Genomic DNA, 27,714 nt, shown 5'->3' with positions numbered 1-27,714 from the left:
ACCCATGTATCCACCCTATACCGTAACCCAACAACCCCCCCCCCCCCCCAACCTTACTTTTTAGGACACTACGGGCAATTTAGCATGGCCAATCCACCTAACCCGCACATCTTTGGACTGTGGGAGGAAACCGGAGCACCCGGAGGAAACCCACGCACACACGGGGAGGACGTGCAGACTCCGCACAGACAGTGACCCAGCCGGGAATCGAACCAGGGACCCTGGAGCTGTGAAGCATTTATGCTAACCACCATGCTACCGTGCTGCCAATAATATATTTTGTATATAAAGTGTGGCCCTAAATTAGCTAAGTCTTCAACAAGGTTCACTTGAAACAACCATGAGCATCCTTAATCCTTAAGAAATGAGGTGTTTCACTCTGAAGGCTGGCTGTTGCTACAGAATAATTAGAATGAATTGTAGTATGAACTCCTCCTTCATATTTGGAGCAAATAAATCAGGGAGTGTCGGGGAGAACCTTATCCCAGCATGTAGTACGCCAGTGCAGCAACACACACTACTATTACATGAACAGAGAATGCTGGAAAAACTCAGCAGGGGTGGCAGCATCTGTAGGGAGAGAAAACTGAGTCAACATTTCAAGTCCTTTTGACTCTCTGTCAACATCTGCAGTATTTTGCTTACTTTACACATGACTTTTAGTCAGCTTTCTCCTTCCATCTTCAAAATCAATACAATAGTAACTACCTACCGCGCATACCAGAATTGATTAAGCAAAATGCCACAGATTCTGGAAATCTAAAATAAAAACAGAGAATGCTGGATATGCTCAGCAGGTCAGGCTGCATATTCTCTCTCTTTCCACAATTACTTCACAATTACATCTCTGGGATGCCTGGTCATGAAAGGTGCGAAATAAATGGAAATCTTTTCTCTTTGACAATGTGGCCCCTTTAAAAATTATAAGCTCTTTTCAGTGACAACTAATTTCATGTCCCAAAATTTAAATATTTAGACTAAAATCTGCATTAAGGTACCCCCTGAAGCCAGTCTCATTGATGGCCATAAATAATGTATTTCTTATTATACAGTAAAGTAGTGCCAACACAGACACAGTGAAGTTACTATTCTTATTTATTTCACCCTCTAAATTATTTCATTAAGGAGGACAAAAACAAGCTGGCTCTCACGCGCGGGGGTTTACAATGGTCCAGTTTCAACTGTCACCAAGAAAGAGGTGGGGTGGGCTGGGAGAGAGGGTTTGATGAGGACTCCGGGGGCCAGGGATGAGGATCAGTGGAAGGACATGGCAAGGGGAGGAGGAGGCGTGGCAAGAAGGCGTGGCACGGGGGAGGAGGAGAGGGAGTGACTAAACAAGAGGCGTGGCAAGGGAGGGGAGGTGCCGACAAGGGGCGTGGCAAAGGAGAGGGAGGGCGTGACAAAATAAGGGAAGAGGGGGCGTGGCATGGGGAGAAAGGGGCGTGGCAAGGGGAGCCGGAGCCGATGCAGGAGAAGGGAGCGCGACTGCGGGGGAGAGGGCGTGGCAACGAGGGGGGCGTGGCAAGGGGAAGGAAGGGGCGTGGTAAGGAGCGAGGGCGAGGTAAGGATAGGAGGGGGCGAGGTAAGGATAGGAGGGGGCGTGGCAAGGGGAGGAGGAAGAGCGGAAGCGCAGCGCCTCCGATCTCGCGAGACGTCCTCCCGCGGACGCAACGCGCGCGCGGGGGTGTGGGTGGGACGACGACAAAAATCCCAGTAACGGACGGAGCACGAGACGCGTCGCTGGTGACGTCAGGAGTTTTCCTTTCAAAGTCAACAAGAACAAGAAGCAGTCGGAGTTTGAATTCTGAAGCAATTAAAATATATATATTCAACAAAAAAAAAATCACTCACCATCAAAATACACGGCCGGCTGAGTGGGAGGGGGAGGGATAACGAAGTGGAGCGGAGTTTTCCGAAGGACGGCTTTGCTGTGTGGTGTGTGTGTGGGTCGCTGTGGCGGGCGGGTGAAGCCGGCCGGCGGGCGCTGCACTGAGTGTTAAAGGTAAGGGAGGATGGAGATGTCTGGACCAGGACTGGACGGGATGGGGCGCCGGCCCTTTCCACTGCCCCCCCACCATTTGGTGTATTTCCTATCACGTATCCATTCATATTCCTGATGAGCCCTGAGGTGGGCGGTTGTATGTGGGGCAAACAGAAGTGGGAGACTTTTATTTTTTGGTTATTTTGGTGGGGGGGTGGGGAGAATGGTGATGATGGAGGAGGAGGGGTTTGTGTCTCTGGCCTAGTTTGCTATATACACCGCCCTCCTCCATCACCATAACTACTACCAACTAACCCCAATAACTTTACACCGGGGGGGGGGGGGGGGTACCCCGACTATAACTTATCATTTGCTGATGTGTCCTTGTAATCTCGTGTGTCTGGTTTGGCCAAGTGCTCATTTTATCTAGATGATGATGATGATGATGAGGGGGAGGAGGGGGATGTTGGTGGGTGTAAAGGCCTGTGTGTGTTTGTTTGAACGAAATGCGCCCCCCCCCCCCCCGTTTTCTGGGTTTATTTTGTCTTTACACAGTTGGTCAAGAATAAATAAAGCGGCGATTGTTTATAACGTAACCAAACGCTTATTTGGCCAGACGCGGTTTTATCTTGTTTTAATGAGATGCTCAAACATTCGGCGACTGCTTTTTTTTGGGGGGGAGGGGGGAATAACACGTCAGACTGTAACCTGCGTTTATTCCTGTGCCCTTTCTTATTTTTGTTTAATCAAATCGGGTTTATATTTTAACTTTAAAAGTATATGGCCTTGGGTGGAGGGCGTAGACAGACCGCGACTACACAGCGTCTACTATTTAAAAAAAAACTGTTTACGTCTCATACTATTTTTTTTGCGAATGATTATGGCTCAAATATGGAGGACAAACACTTAAGGTCGGCCTTAAAACAGATTTTTGAAACATACCATACAACACAATTTAGGGTGGGGTGGTAGTGAATGAATTTATGAATAAGGCTGCAAAATAATGGGACGATAAAAATCGATACGCAACTGCAGTTTTAAAATAATTTCCCAACACTGACCTGAAATAATGTCGGGGACCGACCATTTATAGTATTCCCAATTGTGTATATGGAAGTAATTAATATAATCAAGTCTACTTATGCAACCCCCAGTTTATATTCAGGCCTGTTTTGAAAACTGGTTTCCTTCAGTTTCAAATTTTCTGATAAAAGTATGTCATTAAAGCATCACAAGACTGAGATTTAAATAATGTGATCATTTAAGAGCGTAATTTTTCTTCTTCAAGTTGTGGTATTCTTTTTCCCTGACAGCAGTGGCTAAACGGAGTGGAAGTTGTCTTGAGGAGAGGGCGGTGGGAAGGGCAGAGCCAGTCCCAAAAGTCGACTAGCTGGGCTCGGGGGAACCGCTATTATGAGTGATATAACCATTGTGAAGGAAGGATGGGTGCAGAAAAGAGGTAAGGTTGCTATTATTTTACTTGTAGTCTTTATGTTCTCCCAAATTGTCAACAAATTAGAAAACGGAACTGGATTTTAAGTAAGGATGAATGAGACTGGGTGGGATGAATGAGACTGGGTGGGAGGAGAAAGAGTATCTGAGTGGAATTTCGTATGTAAAGCAGTACACGGCAGCGTGTTTTCAACGCTGACGTAATCGACATAATAGTCACTTAATTTGTGGCATGTAAACCTGTTTTATTTTTAATTTGGAGTGTTTGACCCGGTTCAAGATAATTTTCGATCAGATTTTAAAACTTGCTTTGAGTCACCGTTATTCAGTTGCGCACTTATTCGATAGCATTCAAAATAGGAAACATCTGTTTGTGTATTAGTTTTGGCTTCGATCCATTTTTATGTTCAGTTTGAAATGTAATGTTTGCCGTTCATCCTTAGTGTCTTATGTTTATTCGCTTGTGTGATCTTAAAAATAGAATGTGATTAGGGATTTTGGAAATGGCAAAATAATTTCCTGTTTACTTAAGTGACTTTCCTCCCTGTGGAGGGGTTGTGCATTTGTCTAACACTGGTGTTTTAATTGTAATATCTAGTCTTGCTGTTTTAAGGGAGGAGTCGCCATAGCGCTCTCGTAGCTCTATTTAGGCATGTGATTGGATAGAAGAGGTAAATTCCACTGGCAATAGTAGATGCACGTTTTAATTTTGCTATCAAGGTTTTTACTAATTTACTTTTACAAGTATTGACATTGATTCACTTTAAACATTGGTGACACTCAGAATGCACTTCTGTTGAAAAATGTACTTTGTTTTATGTTGTTTCAGAATCCTTTATTATTTGTGATTGCTTTTAATCTTGAAGGAGGTCTATAGTCTGCTATGCAAGCAGAAATGTGACACTTGTTACGTAAAACATTCATAATCTGTTTTATTTGCCAACATTTTACCATTAGATTTCAATCTTACCTATGTATAATATTTAATGCAGACATTGGATTTGCAGTGTTGACCTCTTGCAAATCATGAAATTATGAACTAGTGTTGCAGAATTAATGTTGAATATGTAAATCAATTTTCTATTGAAAAGGATAATTCCAGGAAATTGATCATGTAAATATTAATTGCAATATAATCAAGTATTTTGAGCTGTAATTTTTTTGTTGTTTAAAACGATCATCTGGCTCTTTTTGCAACTGGTTTATTATAGAAACTGAAAAGCAGCTACTGTAATAAGTATTTGCAGGGGAAATTAAGGTAAAACCAACAGATTTAGCATCTGCAGTATGAGCCTAATTTTTGTTCTGAGACCTAAGGGTCAAAATATTTTTTTGGTTTTCAGTGGCTCTATTTTCATTCTTACTAACTTTATTAGCTGATGCAGTCATGTGGTAACATGACCTTCTGTATTTGTTATTTTTAGGGTTTCCTTTACATAGGTAAGGTAGCACAAATAGCAGAGGATGAACTGGCTCTTTGGGAGTTTTTGAATTTGTCCCAACTTGCCCCCAATGTTTTTCCCATGGCCATACATAATGTTTTCCCTTTGAAAAATTCTTCACATCTTGCTGAAAGCTATTATTAATGTTTTATTAAAGTTAATTTGCATCACTGACAGAGGCTGAATTACATTTTTTTTTACAATCAATTTACTGAAATATTAGAATGCAAAAGATTCAAGTGAAAATTCATGGCACCAATGATTCACTAAACAGCCATAATCTTTGAGAATGTCTATAGGCGGAATCACTCACCAATGCCCTCTGTTTGATACAGAAAACCCCCAAACACCTCTTTTTCTGAATGAAGCTGAACTTCTGCTCCATGCTTCCTGAGAGGACCAATCATGGATTCTATCTCCAGAGGAGCATTGAGTGGGAGAGGGGGACTTGTGATTGGAGGAGCTGGGGCAGTGAGTATGGGAGCGACTGAATCTGTGATTGGAGGAACAGCTCCCACATACCCGGGAAACTTTTCTCTCATTTGACGTCCCTGTCATTGATTTTTCATGGCCTTGAGGGTGTATTTGATTATGTCTCTGTATTTTGAACTCTGCTGAGGCATTACAGAATTATTTTACAGTTTACACTTTTCACTTCAATTGTTTAATTTTCTAAACACGAGTGTTAGTCACACTTGCAGGATTAAATCTGGAGTTTCTAGTTTTTAGCTGGCACTTGGGTAAATGGCAATCTGCACAAATTAGCAGAATTTCATAGTACATAATGGCGCATGATTTAAAGGGCTAATATTTGATGTGCTCAAAACTTGCTTTCGCTTCCTTTTAGCAAGCGTTTTATATTTAAAATAAATTGCTTTTTTTTTTAGGTATTCAACATATCTTGCAATTTTTTTGTTTTATCATCAAATTTGACAGTATAGAAATCCATTCCACGCATTGTGCTTGTGCCAACAAATTGCAAGAACTATCAAATTAGCCCCACAGTTCTACTCATTCCCCATAACCCTGCTTTTTAAAAAAACTTTTCAAGTATATGTCCAATCCCCTTTGAAAGTTCCTGAATCTGTTTCACCAGCCTTTTGGGCGGTAGTTCAGATTATAAGAACTTTAAAACAAAATTTAGAGTACCCAATTCATTTTTTTCCAATTAAGGGCAATTTAGTGTGGCCAATCCACCTAGCCTGCACATCTTTGGGTTGTGGGGCCGAAACCCACGCAAACACGGGGAGAATATGCAAACTCCACACGAACAGTGACCCAGAGTCGGGACCGAATCTGGGACCTCGGCATTGTGAGGCAACAATCCTAACCACTGCGCCACCATGCTGCCCTAAGATTATATGAACTTGTGGCATAATGAATATTGCATCTCTCTTGTGGATTTTTGTACTGGTCAGTGGGAACTTCTTACTTTTTTCAGTATCTCTGAAGTTTGAATATTTCATTAAATTTATGCATTACCTTCTTTGCTCTAAGGAGCACAGTCCCAACCTTTTTAGTCACTCCACTTTTCCAGACACAAGGAATTTGGTTTAATTTTAGTATTTCCTGACTGCACCTCGGTCTTGATGTTTTGTTTGTTTTCTACAAATGAAAAAAACACGTTGAATAATGTGTAACTATTTTCCTTTTTTTACATAGAGGTTTGCTGAATGCATTTAGCTTTAAATTCAAACCTTTTACAAAAGTAAAAAAATGTCTTGAATCAAACCCACCCTGTCTCTTTAGCCTGGGTGTTTTTATTTTCCAATTAAGGGGCAATTTAGCGTTGCCAGTTCACCTACCAGGCACATCTTTGGGATGCAGGGGTCAGACCCACGCAGACTGGGAGAAGGTGCAAACTCCACATGGACAGTGACCCGGGATTGAACCCGGGTATTTGGTGCTGTGAGGCAGCAGTGTTAATCACTGCGCCACTATGCCGTCCCGTCCTGTAAGTCTTAAACTTAATATACTGTTTGATAATGCTCCAGTAAATAGTACTTTGGTAGATGGGTATGAAGATCAGTAGACCAAAGACCCAATATATGGACAGTTTAACAGGGAGAAGCTGGAACCAGATGTAACAGTATTACAATCACGTAGAAACATACATTGAAAATAGCAGCAGCAGGAGGTCATTTGGCCCTTTGAGCCTGCTCTGCCATTCATTATGATCATTCCTGATCATTACGTTCACTACCCTGATCCCGCTTCTTTCACACCCCCCACCCCCCCATATCCCTTGATCCCTTTAGCCCCAAGAGCTATATCTAATTCCTCCTTTAAATTACACAATGCTTTCGCCTCAATTACTTTTTGTGGTAGCAAATTCCACATATTCACCACTCTCTGGGTGAAGAAATTTCTCCTCCAGCTCTAAAATGTTTACCCCTAATCCTCAAACTATGACCCCTAGTTCTGGACTCTCCCATCATCGGGAGCATTCTTTCTGAATCTGCCCTGTCTAATCCTGTTAGAATTTTATAAACTCCAATGAATATAATCCTAACCAAGTTAGTCTCTCCTCAAATGACAGCCCCACCATCCCAAATGAGTTGGATCTGGGAGAGTTTTTCGAGGGGTTGGGGTGTCCCACAATTGAGGAGGGGGATCGGGAAGGGTTAGAGGAGCCACTGGGGCGGAGGGAGTTCGGAAGGCAATCGGAAATATGCAGACTGTTAAGGCGCCGGGTTGAGTGGAAGTATTTGTTTGCGGTTTTGGAGCGGTTCAGGATTAGGCCCAGGTTTGTTTCTTGGGTGAGACTGTTATCCAAGGAACCTAAGGCTAGTGTTCACACAAATAATATGAGCTTGAAGTATTTTCAGCCATATAGGGAAACTAGGTAGGGATGCCCTATGTCCCCGCTGCCATTGGCCATCGTGTTGAGGAATTTGAGTGTGGGGGGGTGGAAGGATGGAACATCGGGTGTCCCTGTATACTGATGATATGCTGCTGTACATTTTGGATCTGATGCCTCCAGTGGGTGTGTGTGGTGGGGGGGGGGGGGGGGGGGGGGGGGGGGCATAATGGCGCTGTTGAAGCTAATTCTCAGAGCATAAATTAAATCTGGGGAAGAGTGGGTGTTTTGTGGTTACCCCATCAGAGAAAGGAGCTAATTTGAAGGTGTTGCTATTTCGTTAGGCCGGTACTCATTTTATGTATTTAGGGGTGCAGGTAGTGCGGGATTGGGCTCTGCTTCATAAGTTACACTTTATGAGCCTGGTTGGTAGGGTTAAGGCGGAGGGCAGTCCGTGAAGATGAACATTTTGCCACGTTTTCTGTACCTATTCCAATATTTACCATTTTTTTTGCCAGAGGCATTTCTTGTGGGGGTGGAGAGGCTGATTTTGTTCTTTAATTGGGCAGGTAAGCTGCTAGGATTTGTTAAATGGTCTGCAAAGAGCCCGGCAGTCAGGGAGTTTGATCTACTACTATTGGGCGACGAATGCAGGATAGGTGTTGGGTTGGTGTGGGGACCAGGAGGCAGTGTGGGTGAAGATGGAGTCGGGCTCATGTAAGAGGACCGGGTTCTGGCAATGGCCACACCGCCATTCTCTCCAGGGAAGTATTCTGGTAATCTGGTGGTGGTTGCGATATTGAAAATCTGGCGTCAATTTCAACAGCATTTTAAATTAGGTAGGATGTCGAAGCGGGTGCTGATTTGTGATGACGTGTTTTCAGCCGGCAAGCCTGGATGCCAGGTTTCAGGGTTGGGTGGATGGTATGGGGCACTTGTTTTTGGAGGGGCGGTTCATGTGCCTGGAGGAGGTGTCAGAGAAGTTGGGGTTTTCATAAGCGGAAAGCTTTAGGTATCTGTAGGTGAGGGACAATGCGAGGAACATTTTCCTGTTGTTTCTGATAGTACTGCCCTCCTCACTGTTGGAAAGGGTTTTGACGTTCTTGGGGTTGAAAGAGAGGAGTACTGTGGGAAATTTACAGGAGGATAATGGTGGCTGATACTGTCCCTAGTGGGGATTAAGGCAAAGTGGGAGAGGAGCTGGGGATGGCATTAGAGGAGGGGATATGGTGTGAGGCCTTGCGTAAGGTGAATGCCATTTCATCATGCATGAGACTAGGGTTGATACAATTAAAGGTGGTACATCAGGCACACTTAACTAGGCTAAATTGAGTCAGTTGTTTGAGGAAGTGGAAGATAAGTGCGAGCACTATGGGTGGGGTCCAGCAAACCATGTGCATATGTTCTTGGCGTATCCTGAGCTGGTGAGATTTTGGATCTCCTTCGGCACCATGTTGGAGATTTTAAAGATGGATTTGGAGCCCAGTCCCCTAGTGGTCATATTTGGGGTGTCAGAACTGCCGGAGTTGCAGATGGGCCAGATGTTTTAGCCTTAGCCTCGTTGATTGAACGCAGGTGGGTTCTGTTGGAGTTGCGGTCAGTTTCTCCACCCAATGCGTCGGTATGGCTGGAGGGATCTCGTGGAGTTCCTACATCTTGAGAAAGTTAAATACATGTTAATGGCTGCAATTGAGGGGTTCTACAAAAGATGACGGCCTTTTATTGTGTTCTTTAAAGAGCTAGTCACCATCAGCTGTTAAGGGTTGGGTTGATGCTGCTGTGTTTAATTGTTTGTTTCGTTTTATGGTTTTGTATTTATTAAAAGATAAACTGTCAGCACGGTAGCTCAGTTGCTTCACAGCTCCGGGGTCCCTGGTTCGATTCCCAGCTTGGATCACTGCGAAGTCTGCACGTTCTCCCCATGTTTGCGTGGGCTTCTTCCGGGTGCTCTGGTTTCTTCCCACAGTACAAAACATGTGCAGGTTAGGTGGATTGGCCATGCTAAATTGCTCTTAGTGTCCAAAAAAAAAGGTGGGGTTACTGAGTTATGGGGATAGGGTGGGAGGCTTGGACATAAGTAGGGTGCTCTTGCCAAGGGCCGGTGCAGACTTGATGGGCCGAATGGCCTCCTGCACTGTAAATTCTATGAACTCCCAACTGAACCTGCATGTTAACCTTAAGAACTGAAGTAGGACTTCCGGTGGCGGCGATGACGTAGGAAGCCACACATTTGGGAGCTCCCGTTTTAAACTGACGTTTTGGCTCTTTTTAGAGCCCAAAACGGAAATTTTTCAACGTCTCCCGGTGGGAGAAGGCGTGCTGATCAACTTTCCCCGCAGTCCATGACTCGAACTCGGAGTGGAAAGGGGGAAAAACCAGCAGCAGCTCCCCAGATAAAACGGGGGAAGGAATCCAAGATGGCGGCCGGCGGAGCTCCAGAGGAGTGGAAGCAGTGGGCCCAGGAGCAACAAGCTGCTCTCCTGCGCTGCTTTACAGACTTCAAGGCTGAGGTACTGAGCTCTCTGCAGGAAATGAGCAGAAGACTGTCGGAGATTCAGACGACCCAGGGTGCTGCCACCAAGGAGTTGCAGACGCAGGCCACTGAACGAGAGGAGGAGGCCGTGGTCCTCGTGAGTAAGGTGGAGGGACACTAGGCACTCCACAAGAAGTGGCAGGAACGCTTCGAGGTGCTTGATCACCGCATGAGGCGGAAAAACCTGCGGATCTTGGGTCTTGCGGAGGGGCTGGAGGGGTCGGACCTGACAACCTACGTGGCTACAATGCTGAACTCGCTAGTGGGGGCCGGGTCTTTCCATCTGCCCTTGGAGCTGGAGGGAGCACAGAGTACTGGCCAGGAGGCCTAACGAGAATGAACCCCTGCGTGCGGTGCTGGTGAGGTTCCACCGGTTCAGTGATCGGGAGTGTGTGCTGTGCTGGGCCAAGAAGGTGAAGAGCAGCAATTGGGAGAATGGGGTATTACGGATCTACCAGGATTGGAGTGTGGAGGTGGCTAAGCGGCGGTCTGGATTCAATCGGACGAAAGAGGTGCTTTATAGGAAAAAGATAAAGTTCGGAATGTTGCAGCCCGCGCGCCTGTGGTTAACTTATTCGGACCGGCATTATTATTTCGATTCCCCGGAGGAGGCGTGGGCCTTCGTGCGGACGGAGAAACTGGACTTGAACTAGGGGTTGCGGGGTCGGTTGTAATGCTTTATTGTTGGTTTCTGCTGTTGCTGTGTTCTTCTTTTTTTGTTTTTTTGTACTTTTGCAATTTTGATATGGTTATTTATGGGGGTGTTGTTCTGTTATGTTTTTTTTTGCTGTGGGGCATTGTTTGAGTTTTGTACCTGGTTGGGAGGGTTTGTTGTATTCTATGTCGGGTTGGGGGTATGGAGTGGGGCTGGTATTTGGGAGCTGCGTCAGAAGGGTGTGGTGGGGCAGTGCGAAAGTGCGGGCTTTCCTCTGGTTTCCCACGCTGGGGGGCAGAGACGATGACGGGGAGGCGGGGCCTTAACTGGTTCTTCCCTGTGCTGGAGCGGTGCCTGGAGGAAGGATAGATTGGGGGATGATCCCACTTTGGGAGGGGTCAGGTTATTGGCGGGAGTTTCCGGGGTCAGCAGAAGTTAGCTGACCCACGGAAGTACAATGGAGGACGGTTCGCAGCTGGGAGGGTTCCTAGCCTGGGGGGGAAGGAAGGGGGGGGGGGGAAAAGGGGAATACTGGGTTGCTGCTGGTAGGGTCAGGAAGGAGCTGGTGGGGGCTGGGGGGGGACAGAGGTGAGGTGTTGTCGCTGTGGGGACTGGGTCGGGCAGGGGGTGCTGGCCTGGGGCGGGCAGTCGATGGGCTATGGCTAGTCGACGGGGGAGGGGGGCGGGACGCCCTCTGATCCGGTTGGTCAGCTGGAATGCGAGAGGATTGAATGGGCCGGTGAAGCGGTCGAGGGTACTTGCTCATCTGAAGGGGTAAAGGCAGATGTGGCAATGCTTCAGGAGACCCACCTGAAGGTGGCGGACGAGGTCCGCCTGAGGAAGGGATGGGTGGGGCAGGTTTTCCACTCTGGGTTGGATGTGAAGAACCGGGGAGTGGCGATTCTGGTGGGGAAAAATGTGTTGTTTGAGGCATTGGAGGTGGTGGCGGATAAGGGGGGTAGGTATGTTATGGTTAGGGGCAGGCTACAAGGAGAGAAGGTGGTACTTGCTAGTGTGTATGCCCCAAATTGGGACGATGCGGGCTTTGAGGCGTATGGTGGGACGGGTCCCGGACCTGGAGGTGGGAGGTCTGATCATGGGGGAGGGGGGACTTCAATACGGTGTTGGATCCTTCACTGGATCGGTCCAGCTCTAGGACGGGTAGGAGGCCGGCGGCGGCCAAGGTACTGAGAGGGTTTATGGACCAGATTGTTGGGGTGGATCCATGGAGGTTTGTGATGCCGAGGGCACGCGAGTACTCTTTCTTCTCCCACATACATCGGGTCTACTCTCGGATAGATTTCTTCGTGGTGAGTAGGGGACTGATTCGGATTTGGAGGAGGCCGAGTATTCGGCCATTGCAATCTCCGACCACGCTCCGCATTAGATAGAGTTGGAGATGGGGGAGGTGCGGGACCAGCGCCCGTTGTGGCGGTTGGATGTGGGGTTGTTGGCGGAGGACGAGGTGTGTAGGAGAGTCCGGGCAAGTATTGAGGGGTACCTCGAGGTGAATGATACGGGGGAGGTTCAGGTGGGGATGGTCTGGGAAGCCCTGAAGGCAGTGATTCGTGGGGAGCTGATATCCATCCGGGCACACAGGGAGAGGAGTGAGAGGGATAGACTGGTGGGAAAGATGCTGGAGGTAGACAGGAGGTACGCAGAGGCACCAGAGAAGGGACTGTTGGGGGAGAGGCGCAGCCTGCAGGCTAAATTTGATCTGCTACCACTAGAAAGGCGGAGGCACAGTGGAGGAAGGCACAAGGGGCAGTGTACGAACATGGTGAAAAGGCGAGTAGGATGCTGGCTCATCAGCTCCGCAAGCGGGATGCGGCTAAGGAAATTGCTGGAGCGAGAGACCAGAGTGGGAATGTGGTGCAGAAGGGGGTATAGGTGAATGAGGTCTTCAAGGACTTTTACGGGGAACTGTACCGGTCGGAGCCAACGGGGGAGAGGAGGGAAATGGAGAAGTTCCTCGATGGGCTTACTTTCCCGAAGGTGCAGGAGGAGAAGGTGGAGGGGTTGGGTGCGCCGATTGAGCTGGAGGAGCTAGTTAAGGGGATCGGGCAGATGCAGTCAGGGAAGGCACCGGGGCCGGATGGGTTCCCGGTGGAATTTTATAAAAAGTTTGTGGACCTAGTGGGCCCCTTGCTAGTGCGGACACTCAATGAAGCATAGGAAGGGGGGACTTTGCCCCCGACGATGTCGCGGGCGCTGATCTCGTTAATTTTAAAGAGGGACAAGGACCCCCAGCAGTGTGGTTCATGCAGGCCCATATCTCTCCTCAACGTGGATGCTAAGGTGCTGGCAAAAATCCTGCCCACCAGGATAGAGGACTGTGTGCCAGGGGTTGTGCACGAGGACCAGACAGGTTTTGTGAAGGGAAGGCAGCTGAACACGAATGTGCAGAGATTGTTGAATGTCATCATGATGCCGGCGATTGAGGGGGAGGCAGAGATAGTGGTGGCGCTGGATGCGGAGAAGGCCTTCGATAGAGTGGAGTGGGGGTACCTATGGGAGGTGTTGGGGAGGTTTGGATTTGGTGAAGGGTTCATTAGATGGGTAAGGCTGCTATATGAGGCCCCGATGGCGTGCGTGGCCACGAATGGGAGGAGGTCGGAGTACCTCCGGCTTTACCGAGGGACCAGACAGGGTTGCACCCTGTCCCCCTTGTTTGCATTGGCAATCGAGCTGCTGGCGATGGCGTTGAGGGATTCAGAGAGGTGGAGAGGCTTGGTGCGAGGTGGGGAGGAACATAGGGTGTCGTTGTATGCCGATGACCTGTTACTGTATGTGGCGGACCCGATGGGAGGGATGCCGGGGGTGATGGAGCTGCTAGCTGAGTTTGGGACCTTTTCAGGTTATAAATTAAATTTAGGCAAGTGAGGTGTTTGTGGTGCACCCTGGAGACCAGGAGGAAGGAATTGGTAGGCTCCCGCTTAGGCGGGCAGGGGAGAGCTTTAGGTACCTGGGGGTGCAGGTGGCCAGGGACTGGGGGACTCTTCACAAACATAATTTCATCAGACTTTTAGATCAGATGGAGGAGGAGTTCAAGAGGTGGGACATGCTGCCATTGTCGTTGGCGGGGAGGGTACAGTCCGTCAAAATGACGGTCCTTCCGAGGTTCTTGTTCCTCTTTCAGTGCCTGCCCATTTTTATCCCCAAGGCCTTCTTTAGGAGAGTGACTAGCAGTATTTTGAGCTTTGTGTGGGCACATGGGACTCCGAGAGTGAAGAGGGTGTTCCTGGAGCGAGGGAGGGATAGAGGCGGGCTGGCGCTGCCCAACCTTCTGGGGTACTATTGGGCGGCCAATGTGTCAATGGTGCGTAAATGGGTGATGGAGGGGGGATGGGCGGCGTGGAAAAGAATGGAGATGGCGTCATGTTGAGGTACGAGCCTGGGTGCCATGGTAACGGCGCCGTTGCCGCTCTCCCCTAAGAGGTTTACCATGAGCCCGGTGGTCACGGCGACCCTCAGAATCTAGGGACAGTGGAGACAGCATCGGGGGGAAACAGGGTGCTGATGGAAGCTCCACTGGGTGGCAATCATCGGTTCATCCCGGGGAACAAGGATGGGGGTGGCAAAGGGCGGGCATCAGTAAATTGAGGGACCTGTTTATTGGCGGGAGGTTTGCGGGCCTGTGGGAACTGGAAGATAAATTTGGGCTTCCCCAAGGGAACATGTTCAGATACCTGCAGGTAAAGGCGGTTGCCAGGCGACAGGTAGAGGAATTCCCTCTGCTGCCCTCGCGGGGGACGATGGACAGAGTGCGTTCGGGGGTGTGGGTCGGAGAGGGGAAGGTGTCCGACATCGATAAGGTAATGCAGGAGGTGGAGGAGTCGTCAGTGGAGGAGCTGAAGGCTAAATGGGAGGAGGAACTCTGGGAGCAGATAGAGGACGGGACTTGGGCGGATGCCTTGGAGAGAGTCAACTCTTCCTCCTCATGTGCGAGGCTTAGTCTCATCCAATTTAAGGTGCTGCAGCGGGCCCACATGTCCGGGACTAGGATGAGTAGGTTCTTTGGGGGGTGAGGACAGGTGCACCAGATGTTTGGGGAGTCCAGCGAACCACGCCCATATGTTCTGGGCATGCCCAGCACTGGAAGAATTCTGGAAGGGGGTGGATCCAGGGTCGAACCAGGGTGGGGACTCGCGATTTTTGGAGTTGCGGTAGAGCCGGGAGTGCAGGAGGCGAAAGAGGCCGGTGTCCTGGCCTTTGCGTCCCTAGTAGCCCGATGAAGGATCCTGCTACAGTGGAAGGATGCGAGGTCCCCAAGTGTGGAGACCTGGATCAGTGACATGGCGGGATTTATAAAATTGGAAAGGGTCAAATTTGCCCTGAGAGGATCAATATAAGGGTTCTATAAACGATGGCAGCCTTTTCTGGACTTCCTGGCTCAAAGATAGGTATCTTGATCAATAGCAGCAGCAACCAGGGGGGGGGGCCCTGTAGTTTCTATTCTGTAACTTTATATTGTGTTAATTTGCGTTGTTGTTAAAATGCTGTGTTGTTCATGGAAGTGGGGCGAATGTGTATGATTGCTAATATTCTTGTTATTTTTGGTATTTTACTATGGTGTGTTGTATAAATTCAAATTTTTCAATAAAAATTATTTTAAAAAAAAGAACTGAATTAGGACTCCTAAGTCCCTTTTGTGCTTCAGATTTCAGAAGCCTTTCCCCGTTTAGAAAATAGTCTCTGCCTCTATTCTTCCTATCAAAGTGCATAAACTCTCACTTTTCCACATTTGCTCTTTTCAAGAGCTGGTGCAGACTCGATGAGCCGTATGGCCTCCTTTTGCACTATAAATTCTGATATGTGGAGCTGCAATTGTCATGCTATTTTGTGCTTCTAAGCAGTATAAATGATGTTTCAAAACTTATTGGCTACAGGGGTATATTAATAGATTTTTGAAGTGTAATGATCTGATGTCAGCTTGCAGCAGAGAATACAGTATTTAAAATTGCTTTGGTTAGAATTGTTTTTGTTTGGATAAATTTAAATCCATATGCTGATATTTTAACATCTACGCGAGTTCAGTATTAGTCTTTGTACTAATGGCCTATATAACTGCACTGCAATTTCAAAAAATGATTATTGCAAATTTAGTTGAGAATCCTTAGGAATCAGAATGAACTCCTGACATGTTTGTGAATTTGCGTTTAAACAAATCATTTGGGAATTAGATTGCAGTTACTTTGCCCAGTTGTATGCAGCAGCTGAAATAAATGCTCTGTTGTAATGTCTAGATCCCAGATACTGCAGTTTTTGATGCTATCAGATTCCAGAACAATCTTCTAAGATTTGACTTTCCTTTATCGTGACATCAGCACTCAATATAGGTTATTTAGAACACACAAATTTAAACTAGAAAATGCAAAAAAGTTTCTCTGCACAGCATGAAGCTGAGTGATGTTGGTGCTGGGAAATGGAATACTTCCACTTTTGTTATCCCATGTCAGCATTAAGGTGCAGTGAAGCTCTATGATGTTTGTGTTTCAACTCTGTGTTTCTAAGCTCTGTGTTTCAACGATATGCTTTAATATGCATTTTTTTCCCACTTGGGTTGTCTTTTATTGCTTATGAATAAAAGCGATGACAACATTCTGTTTATGGTGAATGTTTGGAGATTCTCCGGCCTTGTTGCGCTCTCATTCGAGTGAAACGAGGCCGGTGAATAGTGGGAGAGGCTGAAAACGAGAACCGCACCAGGCGGCAAACAGATTGCGATGCAACCAGCCTGCTTCCCGAAGCGAAATCGGGATCTCGTCCCCATTTCCATACAATTATTTTGATTTGATTTTGATTTGATTTATTATTGTCACATGTATTAGTATACAGTGAAAAGTATTATTTCTTGCCTGCTATACAAACAATACAAACCGTACATGGGGAAGGCAGGCGAGACTGCAGAATATAATGTTACAGTTATAGCAAGATGTAGAGAAAAGATCAACTTAATATCATAGATAGATTATCATAGGATTTACAGTGCAGAAGGAGGCCATTCGGCCCATCGAGTCTGCACCTGCTCTTGGTAAGTGTACCCTACCCAAGGTCAACACCTCCACCCTATCCCCACAACCCAGTAACCCCACCCAACACCAAGGGCAATTTTGGACACCAGGGGCAATTTATCATGGCCAATCCACCTAACCTGCACATCTTTGGACTGTGGGAGGAAACCAGAACACCCGGAGGAAACCCGCACACACACGGGGAGGATGTTCAGACTCCGCACAGAATCGAACCTGGGACCTTGGAGCTGTGAAGCAATTGTGCTATCCACAATGCTACCATGCTGCCCCTATGAGGTAGGTCCATTCAAAAGTCTGATGGCAGTTGGGAAGAAGCTGTTCTTGAGTCGGTTGGTACGTGTCCTCAAACTTTGGCATCTTTTTCCTGACAGAAAAAGGTAAAAGAGAGTATGTCTGGGGTGCGTGGGGTCCTTAATTACGCTGGCTGCCTTTCCAAGGCAGCGGGAAGTCAGTGGATAGGAGGCTGGTTTGTGTAATGGATTAGGCTACATTATTACCTTTTGTAATTTCCTGCAGTCTTAGGCAGAGCACGATCCATGCCAAGCTGTGATACAATCAGAAAGAATGCTTTCTATGGCGCATCTGTCGAAGTTGGTGAGAGTTGTAGGTGACATGCCAAATTTCCTTAGTCTTCTGAGAAAGTAGAGTCGTCGGTGGGTGGGCCGGGTGGGGGGGGGGGGGGGGGGGGGGGGGGGGGGCGCGTGTGCGTTGGAGGGGAATGTGGTCTCACAGTCATAGGCGTACAATGAGGACACAGCCTTGTGGGGCACCGGTGTTGAGGGATGATTGTGGAGGACGTGTTGTTGCCTCGTCTTACTGATTGTGGCCTGTGGGTTCGAAAGGTCTGGGTCCAGTCACAGAGGGAGGAGCCAAGGCCATGAGTTTGGAGATGAGTGTCATAGGAATGATGGTGTTGAAGACTGATCTGTAGTCAATAAATAGGAGTCTGACATGGGTGTCTTTGTTATCTAGGTGCTCCAGGGTAGAGTGCAGGGCCATGGAGATGGCGTCTGCTGTGGGCCTGTTGCAGTGGTAGGCGAACTGTAGTGGATCAAGGCAATCCGGGAGGCTGGAGTTGATTCGTGCCATGACTAACCATTCGAAGCACTTCATGATGATGGATGTCAGAGCCACTGGACAATAGTCATTAAGGCACGCTGCTTGTCTTTTTTTGGTACAGGGATGATGGTCCTCTTTGTGAAGCAGATAGATACCCCAGATATCTGCGCATACCCCTGCCAGCCGGCCAGGTACCCCATCCGGGACAGTGGCTTTCCGAGGGTGGAGCTTCGAGAAGGGTGCTCTGACGTCTGCAATGGTGATCTCCGATGCAAGTTCATCCGAGGCTTCTGGGGTGAAGGGCTTGCTCTCGCTGACCTCTTGTTTAAAGTGTGCATAGAATCTGTTGAGCTCATCAGGAAGGGGTGCATTGGAGCCGGTGATTCTACATGTTTTCATCTTGTAGCCCGTTATGTCTTGCAGACTTTGCCATAGTTGGCAGGGGTCTGTGTGACTAGCCTGGGACTCGAGCTTGGTCCGGTACTGTCTTTTGGCATCTTTGATGGATCTCCTTAGATCATATCTGGCTTTCTTGTATAGGTCAGGGTCGCCTGACTTGAATGACTCAGACCTAGACTTCAGAAAGCAGTGGATATCCCTGTTCATCCAGAGTTTCCTGTTGGGAAACACTGGGATTTCCTATGGAATTAGAAGGAACAACCGTATATCCAGCCGCCTCCCGTGATTCATCAGCCTCCCCAGCAAGTAGTCATGCTGGCATCAATTAGTACTCCTTTTTAATGAACCGGGCCAAGTGTTAGATTTGTTTGTGGGAGAGCACTTTGGAGATAGTGACCACAATTCGATGTCTTTCACTATTGCAATGGAGAGGGATAGGGTCATACTGCAGGGCAAGGTTTATAATTGGGGGAGGGGTAATTATGATGCGATTAGGCAAGAATTAAGGAGCATAAGATGGGAACAGAAACTGTCAGGGAAAGGCACAAGTGAAAAGTGGAGCTTGTTCAAAGAACAAATACTGCGTGTCCTTGATAGGTATGTCCATGTCAGGCAGGGAGGAAATAGTCGTGTGAGGGAACCATGGTTCACAAAAGGGGTTGAATGTCTTGTCAAGAGGAAAAAGGAAGAGTATGTAAGGATGAGAAAACAAGATTCAGTTGGGTCACTTGAGGCTTACAAGGTAGCAAGGAATGAGCTTTAAAAAAAAAAGGGCTCAGGAGAGCTAGGAGGGGGCATGAGAAGTCCTTGTCGGAGCAAGGAAAACCCCAAGGCTTTTTACTCTTATGTGAGAAATAAAAGAATGACCAGGGTGAGGGTAGGGCCGGTCAAGGACAGTAGTGGGAACTTGTGCATGGAGTCAGAAGAAATAGGAGAGGCGTTGAATGAATACTTTTCTTCAGTGTTCACCAAGGAGAGGGGCCATGTTTTTGAGGATGAGTGTGTGATACAGGCGGGTAGGCTGGAGGAGGTAGATGTTCTGAGGAAGGATGTATTAGCAATTTTGAAAAAAACCGAGGGTCGACAAGTCCCCTGGGCCAGATGGGATATATCCAAGGATTCTTTGGGAGGCAAGGGATGAGATTGCAGAACCTTTAGCTTTGATCTTTGGGTCCTCACTGTCCACTGGGATAGTGCCAGAGAACTGGAGAGAGGCGAATGTTGTTCCTCTGTTCAAGAAAGGGAATAGGAATGACCCTGGTAATTATAGGCCTGCTCGGTGGTCGGTAAGTTAATGGAAAAGGTCCTGAAGGATAGGATTTATGACCATTTGGAAAGATGCAGTTTAATCCGGGATAGTCAACACGGATTCGTGAAGGGTAAGTCTTGCCTCACCAATTTGATTGAATTCTTTGAGGAGGTAACTAAGTGTGTAGATGAAGATAGAGCAGTTGATGTCGCATACATGGATTTTAGTAAGGTGTTTGATAAGGTTCCCCATGGTCGGCTCATGAAGAAAGTAAGGAGGTGTGGGATAGAGGAAAATTTGGCCAATTGGATAAGTAACTGGCTATCACATAGAAGACAGGGTGGTGGTGGATGGAAAATTTTCAGACTGGAGACCACTTACCGGCGGTGTACCATAGGGATCAGTGCTGGGTCCTCTGCTATTTGTGATTTTTATCAATGACTTGGAGGAAGGGGCTGAAGAGTGGGTCAGTAAATTTGCTGATGACACCAAGATTGGTGTAGTAGTGGATGAGGTGGAGGGCTGTTGTAGGCTGCAAAGAGGCATTGATAGGATGCAGAGCTAGGCCAAAAAATGGAAGATGGAGTTTAACCCTGATAAGTGTGAAGTGATTCATTTTGGGAGAAAAAATTTGAATGCGGATTACAGGGTCAATGGCAGGGTTCTGAGGAATGTGGAGGAACAGGGAGATCTTGGGGTTCATGTCCATAGATCTCTGAAGGTTGCCACTCAAGTGGATAGAGCCGGGAAGAATGTTTATAGTGTGTTAGCGTTTATAAACAGGGGGCTTCAGTTTAAGAGCTGCGGGGTAATGCTGTGACTATACATGACCCTGGCGAGACCACATTTGGAGTATTGTGTGCAGTTCTGGTCACCTTATGATAGGAAGGACATGGAAGCACTGGAAAGGGTGCAAAGGAGATTTACCAGGATGCTGCCTGGTTTGCAGGGTAGGTCTTATGAGGAAAGGTTGAGGGAGCTAGGACTTTTCTCTTTGGAGCGGAGGAGGATGAGAGGCGACTTAATAGAGGTTTATAAGATGATGAGGGGATAGATAGAGTGGACGTTCGGAGACTATTTCCTCGGGTGGATGTAGCTGTTACAAGGGGGCATAACTAAGATTCAGGGTGGGAGATATAGGAGGGATGTCCGTGGTAGGTTCTTTACGCAGAGTGGTTAGGGTGTGGAATGGACTGCCTGCTGTGATGGTGGAGTCGGACACTTTAGGAACTTTCAAGTGGTTATTGGATAGGCACATGGAGCACACCAGAATGACAGGGAGTTGGATAGCTTGATCTTGGTTTTGAACAATGCTTGGCACAACATCGAGGGCCGAAGGGCCTGTTCTGTGCTGTACTGTTCTATGTTTTATGTTCTATGTTCTATTAAAAACGTGAATCTGGGGGAGGGGTCAGTGGGGCACCACCATACCAACTCCTGCCCCCATTCCGGGGGCAACCCTTGTCCCTGGCCGTCTGCCTTACTGAACACTCATAAACCCCCACCGACTGCTGAGGCCTCTGGCCGTGTGGCTGAGGCTATTGCAAATAGGGAATTGAAAATCGTGGTTTTGTGAGCACTTCACACAACCCAAGTGGATTCCCCTGGGTGGACGGGGCATGCAGCATGTGGGATTCATTGGCTAGCATCCCAATCAGGCCGTGATGCCTGGACACTGTGCCTGAACACTGCCGGAGGCAACACCACACACAGCAGCCAATATCTGAACACCCAGAGGATGGGATCACGGCTCTGGGTACATGTGCATGGTCAGAGTGTGGGTGAGTGGTACGGGGAGGTGACCAGCATCCGGTCCAGGTGGCAGCACGGTAGCATTATGGATAGCACAACTGCTTCACAGCTCCAGGGTCCCAGGTTCGATTCCGGCTTGGGTCACTGTCTGTGTGGAGGCTGCACATCCTCCCTGCGTGCGTGGGTTTCCTCAGGGTGCTCCGGTTTCCTCCCACAGTCCAAAGATGTGCAGGTTAGCTGAATTGTCCATGATAAATTGCCCTTTAGTGTCCAAAATTGCCCTTAGTGTTGGGTGGGGTTACTGGGTTATGGAGATAGGATGGAGGTGTTGACCTTGGGTAGGGTTCTCTTTCCAAGAGCCAGTGCAGACTCGATGGGCCGAATGGCCTCCTTCTGCACTGTAAATTCTATGAACTATGAGCTGGTGTCCGGGGTACAGAGTCTCTGGCCCGGTGAGGGGGTCCGCTGCGGCTGGGTGTGCATGGGCAGGGCTTTTCTGGACGGGGGGGGGGGGGGGGGGGGGGGGGGGGGTGGAAGCAGTGAAGGAATGGAGGGTCTCTTGGTGGGAACCACTGCTTTTGTTAGTCTATACCGTCACCCAATGCCTTATAAATATTGAAAGTTATGGCTGGGATTTATTTTACCCAGAGCTTGCCCTAGTAGTGCTGCTGCTAAGCTGGGGCGGCCAGACCCCGAGATGGTGGCAGCCGCAGTGTTTACAGATGCTTGAGGTGGCAGACTGTGTGCCGGAGCCCATCCCACGCCCTGAGGACCCGGCCGCCCATCAGTCCAAGGAGGGACCAAGAGGGGGAGTCCCGCGATGGCCCAGGGTGCACAGGTATCGCTGGTCGGTTGAACAGATGACGGACAGTGTGTGCTGCAAGAGATTCCACCTCAACAAGGAGACAGTGTGGCACTTTTGCTGTGTCCTCATGGACTTGGCACCACATGGTGGTGAAGGACACTTGCTCCGTCAAGGTCACTGCAGCTCTGAACTTTTATGCCTCAGGATCATTCCAGAGCTTGAGCAGGGACCTGTGCGGAATCTCGGGCCACAACCCACAGGTGCACCCGACAGGTTATGGATACCCCGTTTGCCGGGTGGAAAACTACATAATCTTTGACATGGGCCAAGCCCAGCAACATGCCTGAGCAGTAATCGCCAGGGTGCCACAGGTCCAGGGGGTAATAGATGGCACACATGTTGCCCTGCGCTCACCCGGCCATCTGGGAGTGTTCTACATCAACAGAAAGGGGTTCCATTCCCTGAACATCCAGCTCGTGTGCAACCATGAGATGAAGATCATGCACGTGTGTGTATGCTTCCCAGGTGTCCACGACAGCTACATCCTGGGACAGTCGGTTATTCCTGGCCTCTTTGAGGCCCAGCCGAGGATGGGTGGCTGGCTCTTAGGTGAAAAGGGGTACCCACTGAGGACCTGGCTAATGATGCCAGTGCAGAGTCCAGGTGCAATGAGCCGGACCAGCGGGGGCTCGAAGATGAGGCCAGGGAGGAACTGGAGGACCAGCCGGAGGCAGTTGCGAGGGTCTGGCAGGCCTGGAGGCTGTGGAGCCCCTTGTACTTGTCCAATTCACTTAGGACATGGCCTGGTCCGTTATTGCTACCGTACCCAACCCCATTTCTTATCCTCCCAGGGTCTGTGCAAGGGGTGATTATTCTTATATCCGGCCCCCCACTGCCGGTCTGGGCTCTCTCCTGACGGTTGTGTGCGAGCTTTCCCTGAGGAGACAGAGGGCATTTAGTCAAACGCGTGGTTCATGGTGGGGTGGGGGGGGGGGGGTGACGGAAGGGTTTGGGGGGGTTAAAAGGCGGGAGAGGTCCCAAGGCGAGTTGGGGGTGGGGGGGGGAGATGTCCGCATGGGGGTGGAAAGATCTTGTTGGTGTCGACTCACTCATGCTGTCCGGTGTAGGTTATTGACCTTTTTCTAGCACTGGAGGCCAGTCCTCCTGATCTCGCACTCGGTGCTCACAGCCGCTACCACCTCGTCCCACGCAGCACAGGCTGCCCTGTGACGGACCCTCCGGGACCCAGTGGGAAACAGGACATTCCTCCTTGCCTCCACTGCATCTGGGAGTATGGCCAGATTGGCATCCCTGAATCTTGGGGCTGGTCTCCCTGGTGCCATTGTGGTGAGCTGTTTGGGGTTGGCTGTGGAAGAGTTGTCCTGTTCGACCTTGTTATTGGGGGGCTGGCGAGCGTGGTGCTGGTGGATCGGCTGGCGAGAAACCCATGGGGCCTCGTTAAATGGACCAATGAATGTTGAATAGCATTGCCGACCACGCTGGGCTGAGTGCCGGGAAGTTTGAGGCAGTTCTCACTTGCTACCACAATTGGGGTGCGATTCTCCGGAAAGATTTCTAAGTTTTGGACTTGGGCATGAACTGGTTGAGAACTTGATTGAGATTGCTAAACTCACTTACATGTAGAAGCCTTTGAGCCAAGAGGGAAGAGACTCTCATTCCAACAATCTGACTTGTATTGTAACCTGGTCAGAGGTGAAAAGACAATATTGGTAACTTGTTCAGAGTATATTTATTTACTATGTTTACTTTGACTGCATCCCAAACTCCATAATCCAAGAATGATTAGCAGTAATATTATAGGAAGATGGTCATCAAAGCTCCTTCCAGTAACAAATCATAAAGCATTTTAAATTAAAAAAAAAAACACCAAGAGCCGGAAGCTTGCAGAGCATGAACCAAATGGCTTTGGCCTCTATATTGAGTTTTGTCAGCTTTGCACGTGGGTGCCTGGTGCATCTATGGCTTGTCTTGGGTTATGAACACTGGTCATTTAGGGGTGTAAAACATGGATAATCGAACAAGGCTATCATTGTTACAGTTTTGTAGTTTTTCCACAAAAAATAATTACCTGGAACCATGATGCTAATTATAACTTAATCCAATTATCTGGTAAACTCCTCTTAATAGCCTAACTAGCTTTTGGAAGGGGATTAAATTGTTTCAAATCTTTTTGTCCCCACAATCTACCGTTGGACATGAATACTGAATTGTTTGTCAAACCTAAAATAAACTAGATGTAGTAATAATTGTGGTTTCTGTAATTGGTCTTAATATTTGAATTCTTGTGCAGTTAAATCAAAAAGGGTTGTTTTCATTCTCCACAGTTTCAGCTGGTTTAAATTGTTAAACAGTTTAAGAAAATTGTCATTAGGCTAAGTGGGGGAAAAACAGCTTTTGCTACTTGTTAAATTCGAATTTTAATTCAAAATAATATGTTCAAAATTTCAGAGTTATTTCAATTTCAGCTTGAACAAGAAACAATGTATTAATTACAGCTTTAAGTGTTTCTAATGAGTAAACCAAAGGGAAACATTTGTTTTCCGAATGTCTTTTTTTCATGGGATTTGACTTGCATTGCGTTATAATAGCTGATGTCACAAATAATTTCTTCATCTGATCCCTTTCCTTACAAAAATGTTGTTGTCACCATGTGTCCTTACAAACTACAACCTCATCTCAATGTTTATCCTCTGTTGTCATACTCAATGCGACTGTGCTCACAACTCCAGCAATGGGTTCCCTTCAAACACTTGCAATGTTACCTCTGGTGTCCTTCAAGGATCTATCTTTGGTCACAGTACTTTATCTCACCTAGTTGCTACTCCCCTGACAACATATGCAGATGTTCCAAATGTGCATTGATATCAAGCTCTACCTTTCCATCATCTCCTTGTCAAGCTACACCTCCTCTGTTCTCACTCTGCTTTTCTGAAATGCAGTCTTGAATGGATAATAATTTTCCACATCTCAACATTTGGATGACTGGATCTGTAATCCTCCCACACTCTTATCGCTGTCTTAGGCTGACCTTGCACTGTTTGTGTCTCTGATGCCCTATTTTCCCTGAGTTGGGCTTTTGTCTCAATATTCCCTCCATCCAAAGACTACTTTCATCTTCGTAACCTGCCTCTGCTTTTAGCTTGGATGAATTTGAAATTAAATATTATTGTTGAAATATTACTGATCAATCGATTATTTCATTGTTCACCCACCCAAAGTGTAGCTGCTCCAAGAATCACAGAATTGCTCCAGCACAGGAGGAAACCATTCTCTTGTCTCTGCGCAGGCTCTCCAGAAGACCAATTTACCTAGTGCCACACCTCTGCCCTCCCTCATTCTTCCTTTACAGATAATCATCTAATTCCCTCTTGAATATCCTATGCTACCTGGTCCCCCCCCACCCTTCCCTTTCCTCCAACATTGGCAGCTGAGTCATAAGCCATGTTGGCCATGTGCTAGAAATTCTTTAAAAACCTTCTGAAGCTGCACCTTCTCTCTTTTAATCTCTCTTAAAATCCACCTCTTTAACCACGTTTATAGTTACCCTACCAATATTTTTGCCTTCAATCAAATTTGTTTTTGGTTATGTCTCTGAAGAACCTTGGAATATTTTAAAAATACTTAATTGTGATTTGAGCCAGATATCTCTTTTGCACATGAATTTCTCTAATCTCCGAATGCAGATTGTGGACAGCAAGATTTGCACCAACATTCTCCATTCCAGTTAAATCATCATGCTTAAATAGAATTATCTGTGCATCCTGCCCTACAGCCCAGGGTTCTCCCCTCTTCCTGTAGTTTCCTTTCTGTCTCGCCCTCTCAGCTATATGCAGCAGATTGCTGCCTGACCGACTTTGTGACTTTAAAAATAATGCCTCTAAAACAGACTAGCCTCCTCCCAGCCTATGAAACAAGCTTTAACATTTCACAATATAAATGAACTAATTCTAGATACTTTCCTTAGAATAAAGTCAAAAATCCAAAGAATGATACAGTTGAGTGATTGTAGTACGGGGAAGAATTGGTTATGTTAATGGAGTGTGGAGGGGGAAGGTTGAAAGCAAACTGTTTGGGTGTGGGGGAATACTGTGTGGCAGAAAAGTTTGCAAAAGGAAAGAAAACAAATAGTGGCTGTTTGGAAAAGAGGTAGTTCAGTTTGGGAGCAATGTCTTAGTTGCTGTCTTAGTGATTGGAGTAGAAATTGCATTATTTGGAAACTAATTGGCTTTACAGGTAAATGGTCCATGTGATCTCTTTGGGAAGACATTAGGCCACTCGGCCAATCGAATCTGCTCCACCATTCAATCATGACTGATATTTTTCTCATTCCCATTCTCCTGCCTTCTCCCCATAACTCCTGATCGCCTTATTAATCAAGAACCTATCTATCTCTGTCTTAAAGACACTCCGTGATTTGGCCTCCACAGCCTTCTGCGGCAAAGAGTCCCACAGGAAGCGCACAGTCAAGATGTTTTGTCCATAATGTGCATAAATCAGGTTTGATAGACTTGCTGGTCTCTTCCTGTCTGCCAATTTTGAATGTATGAGTTATGGAAAAATAATCATGTTTGAGAAGAAAGTAGTTGGTGAGGAAGAGAAGAGCAATAAAGAAGTTCAGTATGGTCAAGTGGATGGGCAGGAGAGTTGTGGGGATGGAAATCTGCATATAGGGTGTAGAAGGGAAGAGAAGTGGTCACTGGTTAAATGGAAGAATTATTGAGTATGGCAAGCAGGAAGGTGACGAAGAGGAGAAGGAACAACTCGTGGTGGTGAATGAGAGTTCAGTAAGACATTCAAAATTGGGAAGGAGGATGAATAGTGAAAATAGAACTGCCGTTGAAGGCAAACATTTTGGACACTGGAAGTGAATTTAGAAACCTATTGCAAAAAATAATGTCAAAGCCAATCTGTACTGACTACTTTGGATTCTCTTGTGCAGAAAATATAAATTATAATTTATAATATTTAAAAGTTATGTTGTTGAACAGTGCAACTACGTGTCCAGTGTCCTTTATCCAAAACCCTTGGGGCCAATTGTGTTTCAAATTTCAGATAATTTTGGTTTTCAGATACCATGTATAGGCCTAGGCCTACTTGCCTAGGTATAAGTCATTGTAATGCTAGCAATAGCTTCAAGTAAATAAAATGCCTAGAAAAGTAAGATCTACTACTGAATATTAATTACAGGATACCTGTTCACTAGGTAAGCATTTCTTAAAAAATATTTTATTGCAGATTTCCTAGATAACACACTATCTAAACTACAACATAGCTCTGAAAATGGTTCAAACATGGTACCTTTGTTGTGTTAATAACAAAAAGATCAGAGAAAAAGTTAAAACGGCAACAATGACTCCATCTCTTCCCCTTCCCCCCCCCCCCCCCCCCCAAAAACACCAGTGATGGTAATTAACACTTTGAAAGTAGGGACTCGAACTAGGGCCTGGAACATACTTTGGCTGGCGTTGTTTCCGCTGTGGCTGTTTGTTCCAACTGTTTCAACTTTTTCAACTTCGGACATGTGTGTTATG

At 47.1% G+C, this 27,714-nt stretch overlaps 1 protein-coding gene across 8 annotated transcripts in view; it reads left to right on the top strand.

The window, feature by feature from the left end:
* Positions 1 to 1,698: 1,698 nt before the first annotated feature.
* akt3a (v-akt murine thymoma viral oncogene homolog 3a) overlaps positions 1,699 to 27,714 on the top strand; it is a 522,194-nt gene continuing 496,178 nt past the window's right edge. For 3 of the 8 annotated variants that reach the window (XM_038815276.1, XM_038815325.1, XM_038815286.1), the window contains exons 1-2: positions 1,700 to 2,002; positions 3,295 to 3,440. In XM_038815276.1, coding sequence (XP_038671204.1) covers positions 3,395 to 3,440 — 46 coding nt within the window. In that variant the 5' untranslated portion in view covers positions 1,700 to 2,002; positions 3,295 to 3,394. Of the gene's footprint in view, positions 2,003 to 3,294; positions 3,441 to 27,714 lie in introns of those variants that run through there. The other 5 variants (XM_038815267.1, XM_038815331.1, XM_038815257.1 and 2 more) reach the window with 4 other exon arrangements.

Source organism: Scyliorhinus canicula, chromosome 1, assembly GCF_902713615.1.
Source record: "Scyliorhinus canicula chromosome 1, sScyCan1.1, whole genome shotgun sequence".
Classification (NCBI taxonomy): Eukaryota; Metazoa; Chordata; class Chondrichthyes; order Carcharhiniformes; family Scyliorhinidae; genus Scyliorhinus; species Scyliorhinus canicula.
This window is presented reverse-complemented; position numbering and strand designations above follow the sequence as displayed.